Source organism: Bufo gargarizans, unplaced genomic scaffold (assembly GCF_014858855.1).
Source record: "Bufo gargarizans isolate SCDJY-AF-19 unplaced genomic scaffold, ASM1485885v1 original_scaffold_889_pilon, whole genome shotgun sequence".
Lineage (NCBI taxonomy): Eukaryota > Metazoa > Chordata > Amphibia > Anura > Bufonidae > Bufo > Bufo gargarizans.
Window position 1 is genome coordinate 204,180 of NW_025334745.1, and position 18,243 is coordinate 222,422.

The 18,243-nt window shown below is 45.5% G+C and overlaps 1 protein-coding gene across 5 annotated transcripts in view; it reads right to left on the reverse strand.

The window, feature by feature from the left end:
• Positions 1–3,254: 3,254 nt before the first annotated feature.
• Positions 3,255–18,243, reverse strand: part of SRPX2 (sushi repeat containing protein X-linked 2) — a 39,284-nt gene continuing 24,295 nt past the window's right edge. For 4 of the 5 annotated variants that reach the window (XM_044275123.1, XM_044275122.1, XM_044275125.1 and 1 more), the window contains 8 exons: positions 15,541–15,732; positions 15,127–15,303; positions 9,141–9,267; positions 8,282–8,403; positions 7,268–7,447; positions 6,657–6,790; positions 4,296–4,417; positions 3,255–3,562 (listed from right to left, as the gene is read on the reverse strand). In XM_044275123.1, coding sequence (XP_044131058.1) covers positions 3,382–3,562; positions 4,296–4,417; positions 6,657–6,790; positions 7,268–7,447; positions 8,282–8,403; positions 9,141–9,267; positions 15,127–15,303; positions 15,541–15,732 — 1,235 coding nt within the window. In that variant the 3' untranslated portion in view covers positions 3,255–3,381. The remainder of the gene's footprint in view (positions 3,563–4,295; positions 4,418–6,656; positions 6,791–7,267; positions 7,448–8,281; positions 8,404–9,140; positions 9,268–15,126; positions 15,304–15,540; positions 15,733–18,243) is intronic. The other variant, XR_006387380.1, reaches the window with a different exon arrangement.

An 18,243-nucleotide genomic window follows, 5' to 3' on the forward strand; every position in this document is an offset into this window, starting at 1 on the left:
GGATATAAAACGCACACCTCAAGGAAAAATAATAATGTGGTTAAACATTTCCAATCGTTTCTGACGCCTTGCAGTATGAAAATGATAAAATGGGAGCACATCCAGTGTTGACATGTTCGGTCAGGATACTGGGATTTCTGTCTCCATATGTGCTGGTCATACCGCTTTATGATGTATTTCCCATGCTGACATTATGGGAAGACATTTGCCAGCTAAACTTTTGTAATAATGCTTTTGAAAAGAACATCACTTTTACTGCCAGATATTAGTCATTGACCTGTCTAGAGAAGGTTTGCCAAATGATGTCATGAAGAAAAGTGAGGGTTTTCTAAGTTCAATCTACAGGGAAAGACCTGCCAAGGAACTGGCTGCTACTGCTCTTGGAAGAACAACTTTAATGTCTCCTCTGTTGACCACAGTATATAGGGGAAAAACATTTTCTAACCTTTAGCCAGCAAAATGTTCCTTGGCATAGTCTGGTCTATTAGAAGCTATTACTTGCACAGGTAATTCTGTAGCCTTTATTCTCCAATTTATGTCCATCGTGCGTTGTTTGCTGCAGTTTTCCGGAAGTTTTCCAAAAAACTAAAAAAAAACACTGCAAAAACCATAATACAGTTAGGCCCCTTTCACACGGGCGAGTTTTCCGCGCGGGGGCAATGCGTGAGTTGAACGCATTGCACCCGCACTGAATCAGGACCCATTCATTTCTATGGGGCTGTGCACATGAGCGGTGATTTTCACGCCTCACTTGTGCATTGCGTGAAAATCGCAGCAAGCTCTATTTTGTGCGTTTTTCACGCAACGCAGGCCCCATAGAAGTGAATGGGGTGCGTGAAAATCGCAAGCAAGTGCGGATGCGGTGCGATTTTCACGCACGGTTGCTAGGAGATGATCGGGATGGGGACCCAATCTTTATTATTTTCCCTTATAACATGGTTATAATGGAAAATAATAGCATTCTTAATACAGAATGCATAGTACAATAGCGCTGGAGGGGTTAAAAAAATATTAATAATTTAACTCCCCTTAATCTGCTTGCTCACGCAGCCGGCATCTCTTCTGTGCTGTGTACAGGAAAAGTACCTGTGGTGACGTCACTCTGGTCATCACATGATCTTTTACCATGGTGATGGACCATGTGATGACCGGAGTGACATCACCACAGGTCCTTTTCCTGTACACAGCACAGAACAGATGCCGGCTGCGCAAGCAAGTGGATTAAGGTGAGTTACATTATATATTTCTTTTTTAACCCCTCCAGCGCTATTGTACTATGCATTCTGTATTCAGAATGCTATTATTTTCCCTTATAACCATGTTATAAGGGAAAATAATACAATCTACAGAACACTGATCCCAAGCCCGAACTTCTGTGAAGAGGATTTATCCGTGATTCTGTGGCAAAAGTTTTGACAAACCCATGGCAAAATCTGCAGATTTGACCTGGACTTTGCTACAAACGTGCAAAAGGTGGAGATCCACAGCACAAACTGACTGCAGCTTTAAATCTGCACAACAGGTCGGCCTCTCCTGCAGATTTTGTATACAGCATGTGGAAGGAATTCTATAACATTTCATCCACTTTGCTGGTACTGTAATGTGCTGTGGACTTTCCACAATGCCACAGGGTGAATATACCCTTAGATGGCAAAAAAAAAAGTCAGAAAGGTTTACAAATAAAAAAAAGCCATTAGGGCTCCTTCACACAAGCGGATGCCGTGCGGGTAATCTGTTGCGTGAAACAGAGCCAAGCCCCGTTCCGGACAGGGACCAATAACATGATTGAAAAAGTTGTCACTGTGATTTTGTAGTAAAAAGGTCACAGAGAGGCACGGAGCGTTATCAATCATGTTAATGTTCCGTGTCTCTTGGCTCTCTTTCACGCAGTGGATTCCACGCACGGGATCCGCTCGTGTGGAAGAGCCCTCACGACCACCGATTCCCAGCTGAAGCTGCTCCAGTCTCTGCTTTTCTTCACTTCCTGGTCCTGAATTGACGCGCCAGAAATACCAAGGAAAACCCATTCAGCCAATCACTGTCTGAGCTGGCTCCTTGCTGGAAACCACATCAAGGTTGGGTCCACACGAGACTACGGCTGTGATGGCTAACCTCCCAGAGTTCGGTACCAAGGTTTTTACAGTAATGCTTAATTCCTGAAGTTATTACATGGTCTCGCGGGAGTTTGCGAAGTAATAAACTTCGGCTCATCAGAGTCAACACATTCTAAGGGCTCATGCACACGACCGTTGTTTTGCGGTCCGTTTTTCACAGATCCGTTGTTTCGTATCATCTGAGGTTTTCTGTTCCGTTGTGGCACAAAACATATTCATATTGTTTTCGTATTTGATCGTTTATTTGCGGATCAGAAATGGAAACAGTAACTTATTAATCGCCAAACACATAAGCAATATGGGCTGGGCACAGCATTTCTACAGTATGGATCGGGATGACATATGGATGTGTTCCGTGTGCGTTCTGTATTTTTTGCGGACCCATTGACTTGAATGGGGCCTTGGACCGTGATTTACAGACAATAATAGCGCATGCACTACTTTTTTGCGGAACTGAAATATTGAAACGGAATGCACACGGAGCACCTTCCGTTGTTTTTGCGGACCCATTGAAGTCAATGGTTCTACATACGGTCCGCAAAATATAAACCAAGCGGAAAGAAAATACGTTTGTGTACATGAGCCCTAATACTGTATGGAGTGGGATCGCCGTACAGTACTAGAACAAAGTTTTTAGCGAATCGACTTTGGATGTACCATCCACAGCTGATTAGCTCATCTCTACTTGTAATTTCCCACAGAAAAAAAAACCGCACCAAGTGAAAAGGGTGAAATCCGCAGTATAAATTCACATGCTTGCAGACTCGCCATAGGTCAGTTTCTGCCTTTGATTTCTACCATGTGAATGAAACATGGTAGAACTCATTCACTTTGCTGGTACTGTAAAACACTGCAGATATGAAGATGGTTTGAGGGTCCGTGGCTGGGACACAGTCATGTGACCCAGCCTAGCCCGGGGGTTGTGCTCCGTAGCCTGCCACACCAGTACTACACACCATGCTGTGGCTCTGACATAGTCTGAAGGTCCCCTGTGTATCCCCAGTTTATATGTGCTAATTGACTTATGAACATGTTGAAATGGCTTCGTAAAGGGACAGTGTTAATTAGGCCAAAGCAGTAATTTATAACAATATAAATGATAAGTTTGCATATTTCATACTGATCACAGCAAATTATATGTTCTAGTTTATACGAGTTTTATTTAATAAATATTTTATTTAAAAAAACTAATTTCCGCTAGGATTATGACTGTTTCCACGGATTCGATCACCAGTTCCCTCTTTGTGCAGAGCAGCAGCGATGTCCATCATTCACAGTTCTCCTTGTTGGCCTCCAGCTGAGCGAGTTCCAAGGGGCTCAGTAGATAGGTGTCTATAAAAGTGAAGATCTCATCGGAGGTCGTAGGTTCCACGTATCGTTCCCGGTCAACACCGTACTTGTCGATGAGAACCATATTGAAGTATGATCTGGAGATATGCAAGGCCTGTCTGTGGGAATTATGTGAAGCGTTTGATAAGTAAGAGGAGGTTTACTGTTCTATTTCTACCTTTCATGCTTTACAACATTCACATGATCCTTGCCCCTACTAGGCCTTAATATCAGGAGCAGGCTCCAGAGGTGGTCATCGATTGCCGTGGATAGGGTAAAACCACAGCGTAACTATAGGAATGACCCAAAAGCAAATTTCACCGTGTAAGGGGGCATTCAAACTACCGTATTTTAAGTCTGTGCCCAATCTGCATTTTTGGAGGATTGCACATAAACCTATTCTTTTCTATGGAGCTGCAAACAGATGTTATCCGTGTGCTGTCTGCATCTGTGCGGCCGAGCTGCAAATGATAGAACATGCCTTATTCTTCTCCGTTTTGCAGACAAGAATAGGCATTTTCAATGGGGCCCTGAGTGGATGCTGTAGACCTCCTTCATTTACTAAAAGCATGTTAGGTAATGTAGTCAAGCAACTGAATGACCCCCAGTCAGGCAAGAAACATCACAATTTAGCTCTAAACCATTCCGAGCAGCACATGAATCGGACACACCTGTACCATCTCAAGTTATGGATGTAATGCGGGTTATGTGGCACACAAAAGCTGCAGGAACTTGAGGTTCCACATATAATACAATATAAAACTGGGCCATAAACAGACATCATGGAGACGCCTCCCATTACAAGATTGAAACATTTTGTAGAAATCCTATCACAAAGATTTTTTAAATTACCTTAATTGCTCGATGAGTTCTGTTGACAGTTGCTGAGCTCGTACACGTCCCACCTCTTTTGGCATCTCTCCCACCAACTCAACCACTACGACATGACGCTGATCCAGACCACAAGTTGCTCTCTTTGAAGAAAGGATGTGTGAAATTTAGGGAGTAGATAAAGTCTTAGGCCCCCTATTAGACCGCACGATAATTGCAGATTCCCAGATTCTATTTTCTATAGGTCCAATACCCAGCAGCCCCCAGCTGTTTTTAGAAGCCCCTGGAACCAACAAAGTGGACAGAGCCAGAAGCAGAAAGCTCCATCTACTGTGTGAAGTGAGGTGAGGTGCAGAACCCAGAACGACCACTGCACACTGGATGGAGCCTTCTGCTTCGGTTCCATTGACTGTGTTGTTTCCATTCCTGGTGGCTGCCGAAAAGAACAAATTGGTAGAGTTGCCGGGTGTTGAAAAGACATTGATAAAGTATCTACCCCACTGTGTCCAATCAGCCAGGAATAGGTGAAATGTTGATCAGGTGTCACGGCCACGGTTATGGCCGTGACTCCTGGGGAGCCGCATACAGTTGCCCGCGGTTTGGGTTGTTGTGTCAACCGCAGCTGAGGCATAATGTAGTTGGCCTCAGTGCGGTTGCCGCGGACAACAGCTATGTGTGCGGTTCCCTGGGAGTTGTGTGCATGTGTGTATGCACTTTTGGTATGTCTGTGTGCATGGTGTTTTGTGGTGTGCACTGACATCCTTCCCCGCACTGTGGTTTTCTTTATTACTCCCAGAAAACTGCCTGAATCTCCTAGAGGGACAAATATTTGCCAAATGATTTATACCTCCACAACAAAAACAAACCCTCCCATGTGAGCTGAATCTTCTATTGTCAGAAGCAATCAACCCCAGCTGCATGGGCTCCTGCTCAGAAGGGGCTGACAGCGACTGAGACCCCTTGACACAACAACCACAACCGCGGGCAACTGTATGCGGCTCCCAAGGAGTCACGACCATAACCGTGGCCGTGACATCAGGCTAACACTCAGATATGAGACTTTTAAAGTTATGGTGCGGAACGTCTATATGAGATATTCAAACATAATATTGTAAGTTAGCTCATATTAAGAAAATATCTAAACAGGTAGCTATTGAGAAATGACTCAAGACTCTATTGACATAGTTCGTATATAATCTTGTGATTTATAGTCCCATCCCAGTGACGCGTTTCGGCATACTCTATCAAACAGTTTGATAAAGTCAGAGAGTATGCCGAAACACGTCACTGGGATGTGACAATAAATCACAAGATTATATACTGACAGCGAGTGCCGGTCTGTTTTTTTCTTTTTATCTATATGGGACGCCTGCCCTGGGACACGCGCACCGCCACTCTATTTCCCGCAGTGCCGATCGATATATTGTATACATCTATGGACATAGAAATCCAGACAATCCCTCGGTGAAATCCTTAGTTTAAACACAATTTCTGATCACAATGAGAAACAATAATCTGCTTTCATCCGCCACAGATAGCGGACCTGTACCCATCATGTCATACTCACCACAGCTTAGGTGGGGTGCTGGGTCTCCTTAAAGAGACCAGCTGTGTATGGAAAAGAAAACGCAGAGAGGTATCTCCAAAAGAAAGAGAACCATCTCGTCCGTGTCACCTCCCTCCCTATAAGTAAAAATCCTACTTTTTAACAAGCCTTGGGATATGACAAGGGAGTATAGTCCAGCCTCCATACACAGCACTTCGCCTAAGCGTTCAGCCAGTCAGAATCCTACTCTGTACTGACGAGGGGCAAGCACCCCAAAACAGCTGTCTACAGATGGACATTTGGCTTGGTTATATTCTTCTGTCATATCCCGAGGCTTCTTAAAAAGTTGGATTTTGACTCATAGGGAGCCACTTGGAAGGTGCTAGCAAGAAGGTTCTCGTCCCTTGGGAGATACCTCTTTTCATATACTCAGCACAAGATCATGTCTTTGTTAGTTTTTACAAAGTTGACATTAACATGTTTACTTATCCCATGTAAAACGAGTTCCTACAATAAAGATACATCACAGTCTAATGGAGGGGACGGCCATTCTATTCCTCAAAATGCAGAATGCACACGGCCGTGTTTTGCGGATCCGCTATTTGCAGGCTGCAAAAACATCAACGGCCGTGTGCATGCGCCCCAACTGTGAAATTGCCCTGAAATTTGGACTCTTGATGGACTTTGGATGTGAATGGAGAAGAAATCATTATGTGCATCAAAAGCAAATGCAAAACAGAAATGCACGGAGTGTGAGAGTCTTCAGTCTCACGGGATACTCTCTGCAGAATTTGTCAGCTACAATTAACGTTAGCCAGGATGGGTGTCAGCCTTACCTGCAGAGCAGCACTCTGAAGTCTGTAGTACCTGTCCGAAGAGCTGGGGGTAGAAATAATCAGTAGTTGCTGCTTCTCAAAAAACTGGTCTATGAAGCCGCCTGCAGAATTCACGTTGACGTTGATCTGCATGGCTTAAAATAAAACAGACGACAAGCAACAGAGTTATGTGACGTCCAAGTATGACATTGAGTCTACATTACTGACTGTATAGGGCAGTTCTCTAAAATACTGCTCTTTTTAAAAAAAAAGTCATAATGTTTAGGGCTCATGCACACGACCGTATGTATTTTGCGTCTACAAAAAACACGGATGATGTCCGTATGCATCCCGTATTTTGAGGAACAGAACAGCCGGCCCCTAATAGAACAGTCCTATCCTTGTCCGTAATGCAGACAATAATCGGACATGTTTTATTTATTTTTTGCAGAACGGAAATATGGACATATGGAAACGGAATGCACACGGAGTAACTTCCGTTTTTTTTGAAGACCCATTGAAATGTATTGGTTCTGCATACAGTCCACAAAAAGAAAACAAACGGACACAGAAAGAAAATACGCTCGTGCGCATGAGCCCTTAGAGAAATCAGATACAAGTGGTCTACTCACGTGTACATATCGCTGGGGATCCAGCCCACTGCTGACTGAATAGGCAGACCCGCAGAGCTGGCCCCTGACGCTCATAGCCCCCCTCACAGTGATATTCACAATTAGCTCCGTAGTTATTCCCAGCAGAGCTACAGGTGATGTAACCGTGAAGTGGAGGAGAAAGAATGGGACATCTTCTTACTGCAAAAAAAACACATTTATTATAGTGTTTGTGCTTGTTTTTGGTCGAAAAAAATGCTCTTTTAGACAGTCTTTTTTCCGGTGCATTTACTATTGAAAGTGCACCTGTTTTAGAGGCATTTGCGCCTCATTTGACAATTTTGAAATTTTTAGACCAATCTGCACTTTTTTTTAAAATTATTTATGTAGATGTGCCTTTTGTGAAATGTGCCCAAAAACAGTATAATTTTTTACTCCACTGGCTTATTTTTATTCATCATTTTTGAGTGATAAAGTGCTACTATTTTTGCAATAAAAGTTGCACTTTTAGATAGACATGCGACTTTATACAGCACATTTTTTCATGTGCATACTAATTAGACCAGTCTTATTGAAATTGAACCACCAGAGACCTGACTAATACGAAGACGCCTTCTCTCATTCATCAACTGCGGTGCGAGTTTTAATAAATAGCCTGCAAAATACTGACAGGCGACTCTACCACTGCAGTGTAATTGTGGTCTTAAAACGACAAGCTTGATAAAGGTGCCACAAGGGAGAACATTTACTAAGACCAGCTTTTTACGCTGCTCTTAGTTTCCCCCTCTGTGCGGCCGTTGGATTTGTCTAATCTAAATCAGGCGCATCTGTGGCAGTCCTTGCTCCAGGCGTAAATTTGCCGCGGCTGGAGTCCCGATCCTGGCACGGCCCGTTAGAAAAGGGGACTTGTGACCATTTTACACCTAAAAAAGTGGAAAGTCCCTTAGTAAATGTGCCCCAATAACTGTAGATAGCTACCATGATGCACAAAATCACAATGCTGAAGTCTGGAGATCTGGATAGTTGAATACATGCCTTGTACTTTTACTGTAAATTTACAGCTTGCGCGGTTGTTTGCGCTGTCATATGCTGTATATCGGATGATGTGTTCACCTTCACGGAGCTGAGATCCTGGTTCAGGACCTCTCCGCAACACTCTAGATACAAAAAAAACAAGTTAGGTTGACTACAGTGATCTTCTGGTTTCATAAAGACATCGGGGGGTCATTTCCTAAACTGCTTAAGCCTGGGTTTTGTGACTTTTTAAACGTTTGTGTAATTACATTTTGTCTCATAGGTGGTTTTACTCTGTCCTCGCCACTGGGGAGTGGTGGGAGTGGTTTTGGAGCATGGCAGGGGCCAGGCCATCAGCCCCAGGAAACTGATCAGGGACTGCAGTAGTTTTCACTCCAGGTGCACGGCCTACACCTTAGGCACATCCTCCGGCAGCGCAGGGAGTTTTATCGGTCTTTGATAAATGAACCCCATTGTCTTCAGGGTAAGACTGACCCACTAACGGATCCTTCTATGGGCCCAGCCACAGCAGGTGGTAGTGGGCAATTCCATATGATTATTTGCGGCTAGGCTTTTGTTTCAAATTTTTGGGGTCATTTCATAAACTAAGCCTCTTTGCCGCTAAGGCTTGTGTGCAAAGGTTACAGCAGAGTTTGGGCCCCTTAATGGGGCTTTCCCGCAATGGGGTCTGACTCCTGTTCCCTCTCACTTTGGTTGTGGAATCTGAATGGAGCAGTGGTCAAGCTTGCACTCTGGTGCTCTATCTTCCAGCAGTGCAGGACATTTATCACCTATCCTGTGTTTAGGAGATGAATGTCCATTGTGGAAAAACCCTTTAATTTCATTTAATGCAGTGATTTGGCATGTTATCCCCCCTCGCCTTGTTATAACACCATCAGCTGTATCCTTGACCTTCGGGCTTCCCCAGTACACCACAGCGGTCAGTTTCTCTGGCTCGGCAACTTTTACCCTTGGAGTCGGGCACTGAATCTTGGGTGGATCAACATCTGATAGAAAACAAGAAAACTATACAGTTCTCGAAAACAACTTAGCAGCCAATGATGAATAATCACTTCAAAAGACTATTTTTAAGAACAACATTCTACTTTTGAACAATTATGTAAAATCGGATCATGATGAATCCCCCAGCACCTATTCATTAGGTAGAGCCTGCAATACTGTAGTGCAGAACAATATACAGAATCAGCATAGTACAGCGCACAAAACTGCCTCAGCAGAACCAAATACCACAGTGCCGCCCAAAATACTGCCGCCCCCAAAATACTGCCACCTTCACCACAGTTTTCAACTATATCACTGTCCTGAGGATGCAGTTGAGTTCAGAAGGACACCTGCGGATTTTGGCTAGGTGTATAAGTACCTGATGCTCCTAGTATTAATTAATGGTTAGAGGATCAGATCTTTATGTACCCAGCCGGCAGCCATGAGGAGGCCTCAGGCGGCCCTCTGGGCTCTGGGCCAACTGTAAATTTCCCTGTAGGGTCTATGGCCAGTCTGCCCGTCTAGCACTCACACACCCGATGATTAACAGTTCTCTGTAGCTCCATTGGTAGAAGTAGGCGCCGAAGCAGCACAAGACCATCAACATTGTAGTAGACGGAGCTACTATGGCGCTGCTCCCATTCACTTCAGGGGGAGCAGCGCTATAATAATGAGCTCCCTCCGCTACAATGTAGATGGTGCTCTGTAGCTCCTGTACCAACTTTGATGGAGCTACACCGAAAAGCTGATCGGCAAGGGTGGCAATGTGCTGGACCCCTGCCGATCTACTGATGGCCTATCTTGAGGAGGTAGGTAGAGTCCCCTGTGGTCCAGAGCACTGAAGGCTTGTATGCGCCACTCTTAGTTTTCTCCTAAGGACCCAGTCCTTGAGGGTCTCCTAGGAAATTCAGGCCTTGGACAATTGCCCAGTGGTGAGCACCTGGTTCTCAATGAGGAGACTCAGCGGTGTATGACGACTAATCTTAAAGATATCTGCATTTTTATTATATGAAAATGAGCATGTTGTAGCTCTAGGGTGCGGAGCTGTGCATATGATATGTACATGCCATGACACAGCTCTAGGACGCAGCTCTGCCCGCAACGCAACATACTGATGTCTAGCCCCATCTATTAAGGGGAGGGAGAGCACATGGGTTTAATACAAGGAGTGCTCCAAGGATTTGACCCTGGCCTCTGGTGCTCCAATGTGCTAATTTGCATATGGATAAAAACGCAGATATCTCTGCAGCTGTTTAACATACAGACAAAAGAAGGGCATCGTTTTAATCAGCATGATCAACCCTACCAGGCAGTAGGGTTGATTATGCTGACAGAGGCTCTTTAAGGCAATGCTGCATGGGAAAAAATATGCACAGCAGCTTATATCAGCCAGGTCAGAGACTGATCTGTAGAGAGAACTGTGTCAGGGTTCTTGCCGCTCATCAGTACACAGCAGGGACAGATTTTAAAGGTAATAACCACACCCCTTTAAATGACAATAAATACAAGGTTGCCAGGATACCAGCCATGATACTAATATCTCTGGTAAAATAATATAATATGAGTTGTAGCAATAAACACATGAATCCAAACCATTGTAATATATTCTGTGCAATCAGCGCAGGTATATCTAGAAATTAATAGGATCGGCAGCATGAATTTTAAAGCAATCCTGAGTTTTAAAAAAAAGCTTGCATAATGGCTGTGCTTCATTGTAGAATCATGACTGTGAAGGAGTTTACCTTAATGTTTTCCTCAGCTATATTATTTACTGTTTCATTTGCACAGCTAGATTTACTTCTCTCACAAGCAGGGGGTGTCTCCCTTATGTTGAATTTGCCAGTACTGTATGCAGTGACCTCACTTCCCACTATGTTTGTTTTCTTCTAGGGAGCTCAGAAAAGTGATAAAGACTGATTGATCAGACTTATAGACACAAATGAGCTTCTCTGCTCTTCCGAAGCAGTGTCGAGACAGTCAAACTAAGGATCTCAGCTAGCTCTGACACCCCCCGAATTTCCAGTGAACTGTCTTCTGTGTCTCTGTTACTAGAGATGAGTCTAGCCTAAGAACAAGCAGTGGACTCCAAGTTAGGCGGATGTGAGACCCTAATGGCCATGAAATTACAGTTTTTTTCAGGTGGATGCAGACAGATTTTTTTTAAATGAAGTAATTTAGAAATTTGCTGGTTACACAATTCTCTATTAAATTAAATTGTGTGAAAGTGCAGCAACTCTTTGGCTGGTTTCACACGGGCGTTGCGGGAAAAGGTGCGGGTGCGTTGCGGGAACAGGCACAATTTTTCCTTGCGAGTGCAAAACATTGTAATGCGTTTTGCACTCGCGTGAGAAAAATCGCGCATGTTTGATACCCAAACCTGAACTTCTTCATAGAAGTTCAGGATTGGGATTGGTGTTCTGTCAGGGCTCGAGTCCTGCAGGAACGCGTGGGAACGGCGTTCCTGCGCTTTTTTCTTAGCAGGAACGCCGTTCCCTTTCAGCAGGGCAGCGGCATTGTGCCCCTCAACACTGTCGGCGCCCCGCTCTGGCGCAGGATGAAAAGAGGGACTGACAGGAGGTAAGCGCCTCTAGTGTAGCGTGGCTGAGCTCTGTCCGGTCCTTGGTACAGGAGCTTTTGTTTCCTGAACCCGGCCGGACTGACAGGAAGTGCTCACTTAGTCCGGCCGGGTACAGAAAACAAATGCTTCTGTACCAAGGACCGGACAGAGCTCAGCCACGCTACACTAGAGGCTACACTAGAGGTGGGTGGGGAGAAAGAGAGAGTGAGAAGGGAGGGAGGGGGAGAAAGAGAGTGACAATGGGGGAGCGGGGAGAAAGAGAGTGACAATGGAGGGAGGGTGAGAAAGAGAGAGTGACAATGGAGGGAGGGGGAGAAAGAGAGAGTGACAATGGAGGGAGGGGGAGAAAGAGAGAGTGACAATGGAGGGAGGGGGAGAAAAAGAGAGTGACGAGGGAGGGAGGGGGAAAAAAGAGAGTGACAAGGGAGGGAGGGAAGAAAGAGAGAGTGACAAGGGAGGGAGGGGGAGAAAGAGAGTGACAAGGGAGGGAGGGAGGGGGGGAGAAAGAGAGTGACCAGGGAGGGGAAGAAAGAGAGTGACAATAGGGGAGCGGGGAGAAAGAGAGAGTGACAAGGGAGGGAGGGGGAGAAAAAGAGAGTGACAAGGGAGGGAGGGGGAGAAAAAGAGAGTGACAAGGGAGGGAGGGGGAGAAAAAGAGAGTGACAAGGGAGGGAGGGGGAGAAAAAGAGTGACAAGGGAGGGAGGGGGAGAAAAAGAGAGTGACAAGGGAGGGAGGGGGAGAAAAAGAGTGACAAGGGAGGGAGGGGGAGAAAGAGTGAAAATAGGGGAGCGGGGAGAAAGAGAGTGACAAGGGAGGAGGGAGAAAGAGAGTGACAAGGGGGGAGGGGGGAGAAAGAGAGTGACAAGGGAGGGGGAGAAAGAGAGTGACAAGGGAGGGAGGGATTGAGGAGAAAGAGAGTGACAAGGGAGGGCTGATGGAGAGGCACTGGGGGCTGCTATGAGGCTACTGGGGGCTGATGGAGAGGCACTGGGGCTGCTGGAGAGGCACTGGGAGCTGCTATGAGGCTACTGGGGGCTGGTGGAGAGGCACTGGGGGCTGGTGGAAAGGCACTGGGGGCTGGTGGAGAGGCACTGGGGGCTGCTATGAGGCTACTGGGGGCTGATGGAGAGGCACTGGGGGCTGCTGGAGAGGCACTGGGGGCTGCTGGAGAGGCACTAGGGGCTGCTATGAGGCTAGTGGGGGCTGCTGGAGAGGTACTGGGGGCTGTTATGAGGCTACTGGGGGCTGCTATGAGGCTACTGGGGGCTGGTGGAGAGGCACTGGGGGCTGGTGGAAAGGCACTGGGGGCTGGTGGAAAGGCACTGGGGGCTGGTGGAGAGGCACTGGGGGCTGCTATGAGGCTACTGGGGGCTGCTATGAGGCTACTGGGGGCTGATGGAGAGGCACTGGGGCTGCTGGAGAGGCACTGGGGGCTGCTGGAGAGGCACTAGGGGCTGCTATGAGGCTAGTGGGGGCTGCTGGAGAGGTACTGGGGGCTGTTATGAGGCTACTGGGGGCTGCTATGAGGCTACTGGGGCTGCTATAAGGCATGGGGCTCTTATCTGAGGTCTGATTGGGGGTGATTCATATTGGGGTCTGAGCTGAGGTCTGATCTGAGGTCTTATTGGGTTCTTATTAACATTGGGGATCTTATTGGGGCTGTTAGCTGAGGTATGATTAACATTGGAGGTCTGACCTGAGGTGTAATAAAAAATATTTTTTTCTTATTGTCCTCCTCTAAAACCTAGGTGCATCTTATAGGGCGAAAAATAAGGCACTTGCTTGCTCCTCCTCCCGACCTTCCCTGCCCTTTGCATACACCGCGTGCCGTGACTTCACACGGAGGCACTGAATCTTGGGTGAGTTCCCACACTTTTTTTCCCAGGACTTGACCCCTGTGTTCTGTAGATTGTATTATTTTCCCTTATAACATGGTTATAAGGGAAAATAATAGCATTCTGAATACAGAATGCTTCGTACAATAGGGCTGGAGGGGTTTAAAAAATAATAATAATAATTTAACTCACTTTAGTCCACTTGATCGCGCAGACGGCATCTCTTCTGTCTCCTTCTTTGCTGATTGCAGGAACAGGACCTGTGGTGACATCACTCCGGTCATCACATGGTCCATCACATGATCCATCACCATGGTAAAAGATCATGTGATGGATCATGTGATGACCGGAGTGACGTCACCACAGGTCCTGTTCCTGCAATCAGCAAAGAAGGAGACAGAAGAGAAGTCGGGCTGCGCGATCAAGTGGACTAAGGCGAGTTAAAAATTTTATTTTTATTTTTTAACCCCTCCAGCTCTATTGTACTATGCATCCTGTATTCAGAATGCTATTATTTTCCCTTATAACCATGTTATAAGGGAAAATAATAATGATCGGGTCTCCATCCCGATCGTCTCCTAGCAACCATGCGTGAAAATCGCACCGCATCCGTACTTGCTTGCGGATGCTTGCGATTTTAACGCAGCCCCATTCATTTCTATGGGGCCTGCGTTACGTGAAAAACGCACAAAATAGAGCATGCTGCGATTTTCACGCAACGCACAAGTGATGCGTGAAAATCACCGCACATGTGAACAGCATCGCATCCGCACGGAATACTCGCCTGTGTGAAAGGGGCCTTTAAGTTTCACATTGTCCATGGAGACAATCCTCAGGTTAAGCCTACATGCACACGAACGTGGTTTGGTTCCGCATCAGAGATGCATTTTTTGCGGCTTGGCTGTGAACCCTTTCACTGCAACGGGGCCGCAAAAGATGCTGTCCGCATCCGTTGCTCTGTTCCGTAGCCCCGCAAAAAAAAGAAAAATAGAACATGTTCTACTCTTGTCCATTTTGCAGACAAGGATAGGCATTGTTACAATGGATCCGCCATACGGACTTCATCCGTTGTTTTTTTTGCGGACCGCAAAACACTAAGGCCTCATGCACACGGCCGAGAGTGGTCCGTAGTAACACGGCCTGGATTCCTGTTGAGAGCAGGAGCGCACGGCGTCATTGGTTGCTATGACGCTGTGCCCTTCATGCCGCCGCTGCACTACAGTAATACACTATACGAGTGCATTACTGTACAGCAGCGGCGGCATGAAGCGCACAGCGTCATAGCAACCAATGACGCCGTGCGCTCCTGCTCTCAACACCTCCACTGCAAAACCCTGAAATGCATTCAGCCACCATCAAAGATACTTGTAAATTAAAGGGCCACAGAAGTGGTCACCTCATTGTGACAAGACACGTGTTGCCGTATCAATCAATTTTTCTGAAAATTTACCTACACAAAAAGGTTCTCCTCCGCTCCAGAGCCCATCTTCCATGCAGACACGATTGCGATCACCCTCAATCTGATAGCCTGGAGAGCAAGTATAATCACAACGGGAACCCTCATAAACACCAGCCGTACACTGGTATGACCCATACGGGATTGCTGGCAAAACATGACATTGGATCCCTAAAATAAAGAAGTAATTCCAATGAGGGTTCACTGTGAGAAGAGGAAATAGCTAGGTCTTAGGCTTCAATAGACCCTCCCCTACATAAAGTAGCATAATAATGTGTTACAATAAAATAAAAATAATCAAGCTAATGATAATAAAAATATAAATGATAAAAAAAATACCAAAATAATAATAATATTAGTTACACATGTCTATTACCATAACGGTCAGCTTACCACAAGGTCACTTACGCCTGCAGTGAGCATATCCCGACCAGCGGCGGTTATGTAAACAACGTACAGAGCTCTGGCCAATCAGTCGGTATCCCTGGTCACATGACAAACTGCACCGCGTTCCAAGCGTACTGCGATAACCACCACCTCGGGGTGAATAGCAGGCAGCCTCTCCGTCCTGGATCTTCAAGTCGTGACACCAGCGAGCAACTTGGGGGAAAAAAATAAAAAATAATGAAATACACAATACAGTAAAATTCCTTCCATCTGGCACTTAATAATCCTAGTATATCCAAATGGGGAATACGTGAACCAGGATACTTTGGGGAGTGGATTCCACTGAAATCCACCTGTAAATTGCAAGAAAAGCCTGAAGCTTTATTATATTTGGTGCACATAATCCAATTACAGCAACGTTTGGGCAATCGCTGAACGCCTATACATGGCATATGTGGCAGCCTTCCAGTGGTGGTGTATGTCGGGAAATTCTCCCAATGTATGTCCCTGACAGAAGGCTCTATTGTAATGTGAACAGGACTATATCCAGTAGTTCTCGTGCTGCATCTTACAGCCCCTGGGGATCTCCACTGAGGCTTTGCAGCATCACCAGGATAATGTTCATTAGAAATAAGTTATAAATCAGAAGCGATGACAATTTAAGCAGCAAAGTAACAGTAATATCACTCCATCCTAAAACAGCGACATGTTTGCCCGTTACCTTCTTCTACCCTCTGTAATCATCTGTATCATAAAATAAAATAAAAATTTTAAAAAGACCATATAATTTATGGTCTTCCTTACTGATCATCGTTTTATACTGACATAACATAGGCCTTTAATGTCTCATCCACCACTGGCCACATGTTACCACATCCGCTATGGGTTGTGTTTCCTTAAATAGTAAATTGATAGGGATATTGTGTCCTGAGACTGCTCCGCAGATATTTTTGGAAGGATCTAGTTGAGGACACCCAGTTATCAACAGATAACACAGAAAACCATCTATTTTGGAGGAAAGCAGAGAAACCACTATCGCCACCAATTAAATAGACTGGCAGCCTAATAGAAGGAGAGGCGCCGCCATAGAAGGTGACTGGACATAGATAATACCACTACAATATCACTGACAGAAATAGGTCCATATTACTTTGAAAAACGGAAGGGCCAGTTCATATTATATGCTATGTATAGAGATATACAGGTACAGCCAGGTCCATAAATATTGGGACACTACACAATTCTAACATTTTTGGCTCTATACACCACCACAATGGATTTGAAATGAAACGAACAAGATGAGCTTTACCTGCAGACTGTCAGATTTACCTGCAGACTGTCAGCTTTAATTTGAGGGTATTTACATCCAAATCAGGTGAACGGTGCAGGAATTACAGCAGTTTGTATATGTGCCTCCCACTTGTAAAGGGACCAAAAGTAATGGGACAATTGTCTTCTCAGCTGTTCCATGGCCGGGTGTGTGTTATTCCCTCATTAGCCCAATTACAATGAGCAGATAAAAGGTCCAGAGGTCATTTCCAGTCTGCTATTTGCATTTGGAATCTGTTGCTGTCAACTCTCAAGATGGGATCCAAAGAGCTGTCACTATCAGTGAAGCAAGCCATCATTAGGCTGAAAAAACACAACAAACCCATCAGAGAGATAGCAAAAACATTAGGCCTGGCCGAAACAACTGTTTGGAACATTCTTAAAAAGAAGGAACGCACCGGTGAGCGCAGCAACACCAAAAGACCCAGAAGACAACGGAAAACAACTGTGGTGGATGACCGAGGAATTCTTTCCTTGGTGAAGAAAACACCCTTCAACAGTTGGCCAGATCAAGAGCACTCTCCGGGAGGTAGGTGTATGTGTGTCAAAGTCAACAATCAAGAGAAGATTTCACCAGAGTGAATACAGAGGGTTCACCACAAGATGTAAACCATTGGTGAGCCTCACAAACAGGAAGGCCAGATTAGAGTTTGCCAAACGACATCTAAAAAAGCCTTCCCAGTTCTGGAACAACATCCTATGGACAGATGAGACCAAGATCAACTTGTACCACAGTGATGGGAAGAGTATGGAGAAGGAAAGGAACTGCTCATGATCCTAAGCATACCACCTCATCAGTGAAGCATGGTGGTGGTAGTGTCATGGCGTGGGCATGTATGGCTGCCAATGGAACTGGTTCTCTTGTATTTATTGATGATGTGACTGCTGACAAAAGCAGCAGGATGAATTCTGAAGTGTTTCGGGCAATATTATCTGCTCATATTCAGCCAAATGCTTCAGAACTCATTGGACGGCGCTTCACAGTGCAGATGGACAATGACCCAAAGCATACTGCAAAAGCAACCAAAGAGTTTTTTAAGGGAAAGAAGTGGAATGTTCTGCAATGGCCAAGTCAATCACCGGACCTGAATCCGATTGAGCATTTCACTTGCTGAAGACAAAACTGAAGGGAAAATGCCCCAAGAACCAGCAGGAACTGAAGTCAGTTGCAGTAGAGGCCTGGCAGAGCATCACCAGGGATGAGACCCAGCGTCTGGTGATGTCTATGCGTTCCAGACTTCAGGCTGTAATTGACTGCAAAGGATTTGCAACCAAGTATTAAAAAGTGAAAGTTTGATTTATGATTATTATTTTGTCCCATTACTTCTGGTTCCTTAACAAGTGGGAGGCACAGATGCAAACTGCTGTAATTCCTGCACCGTTCACCTGATTTGC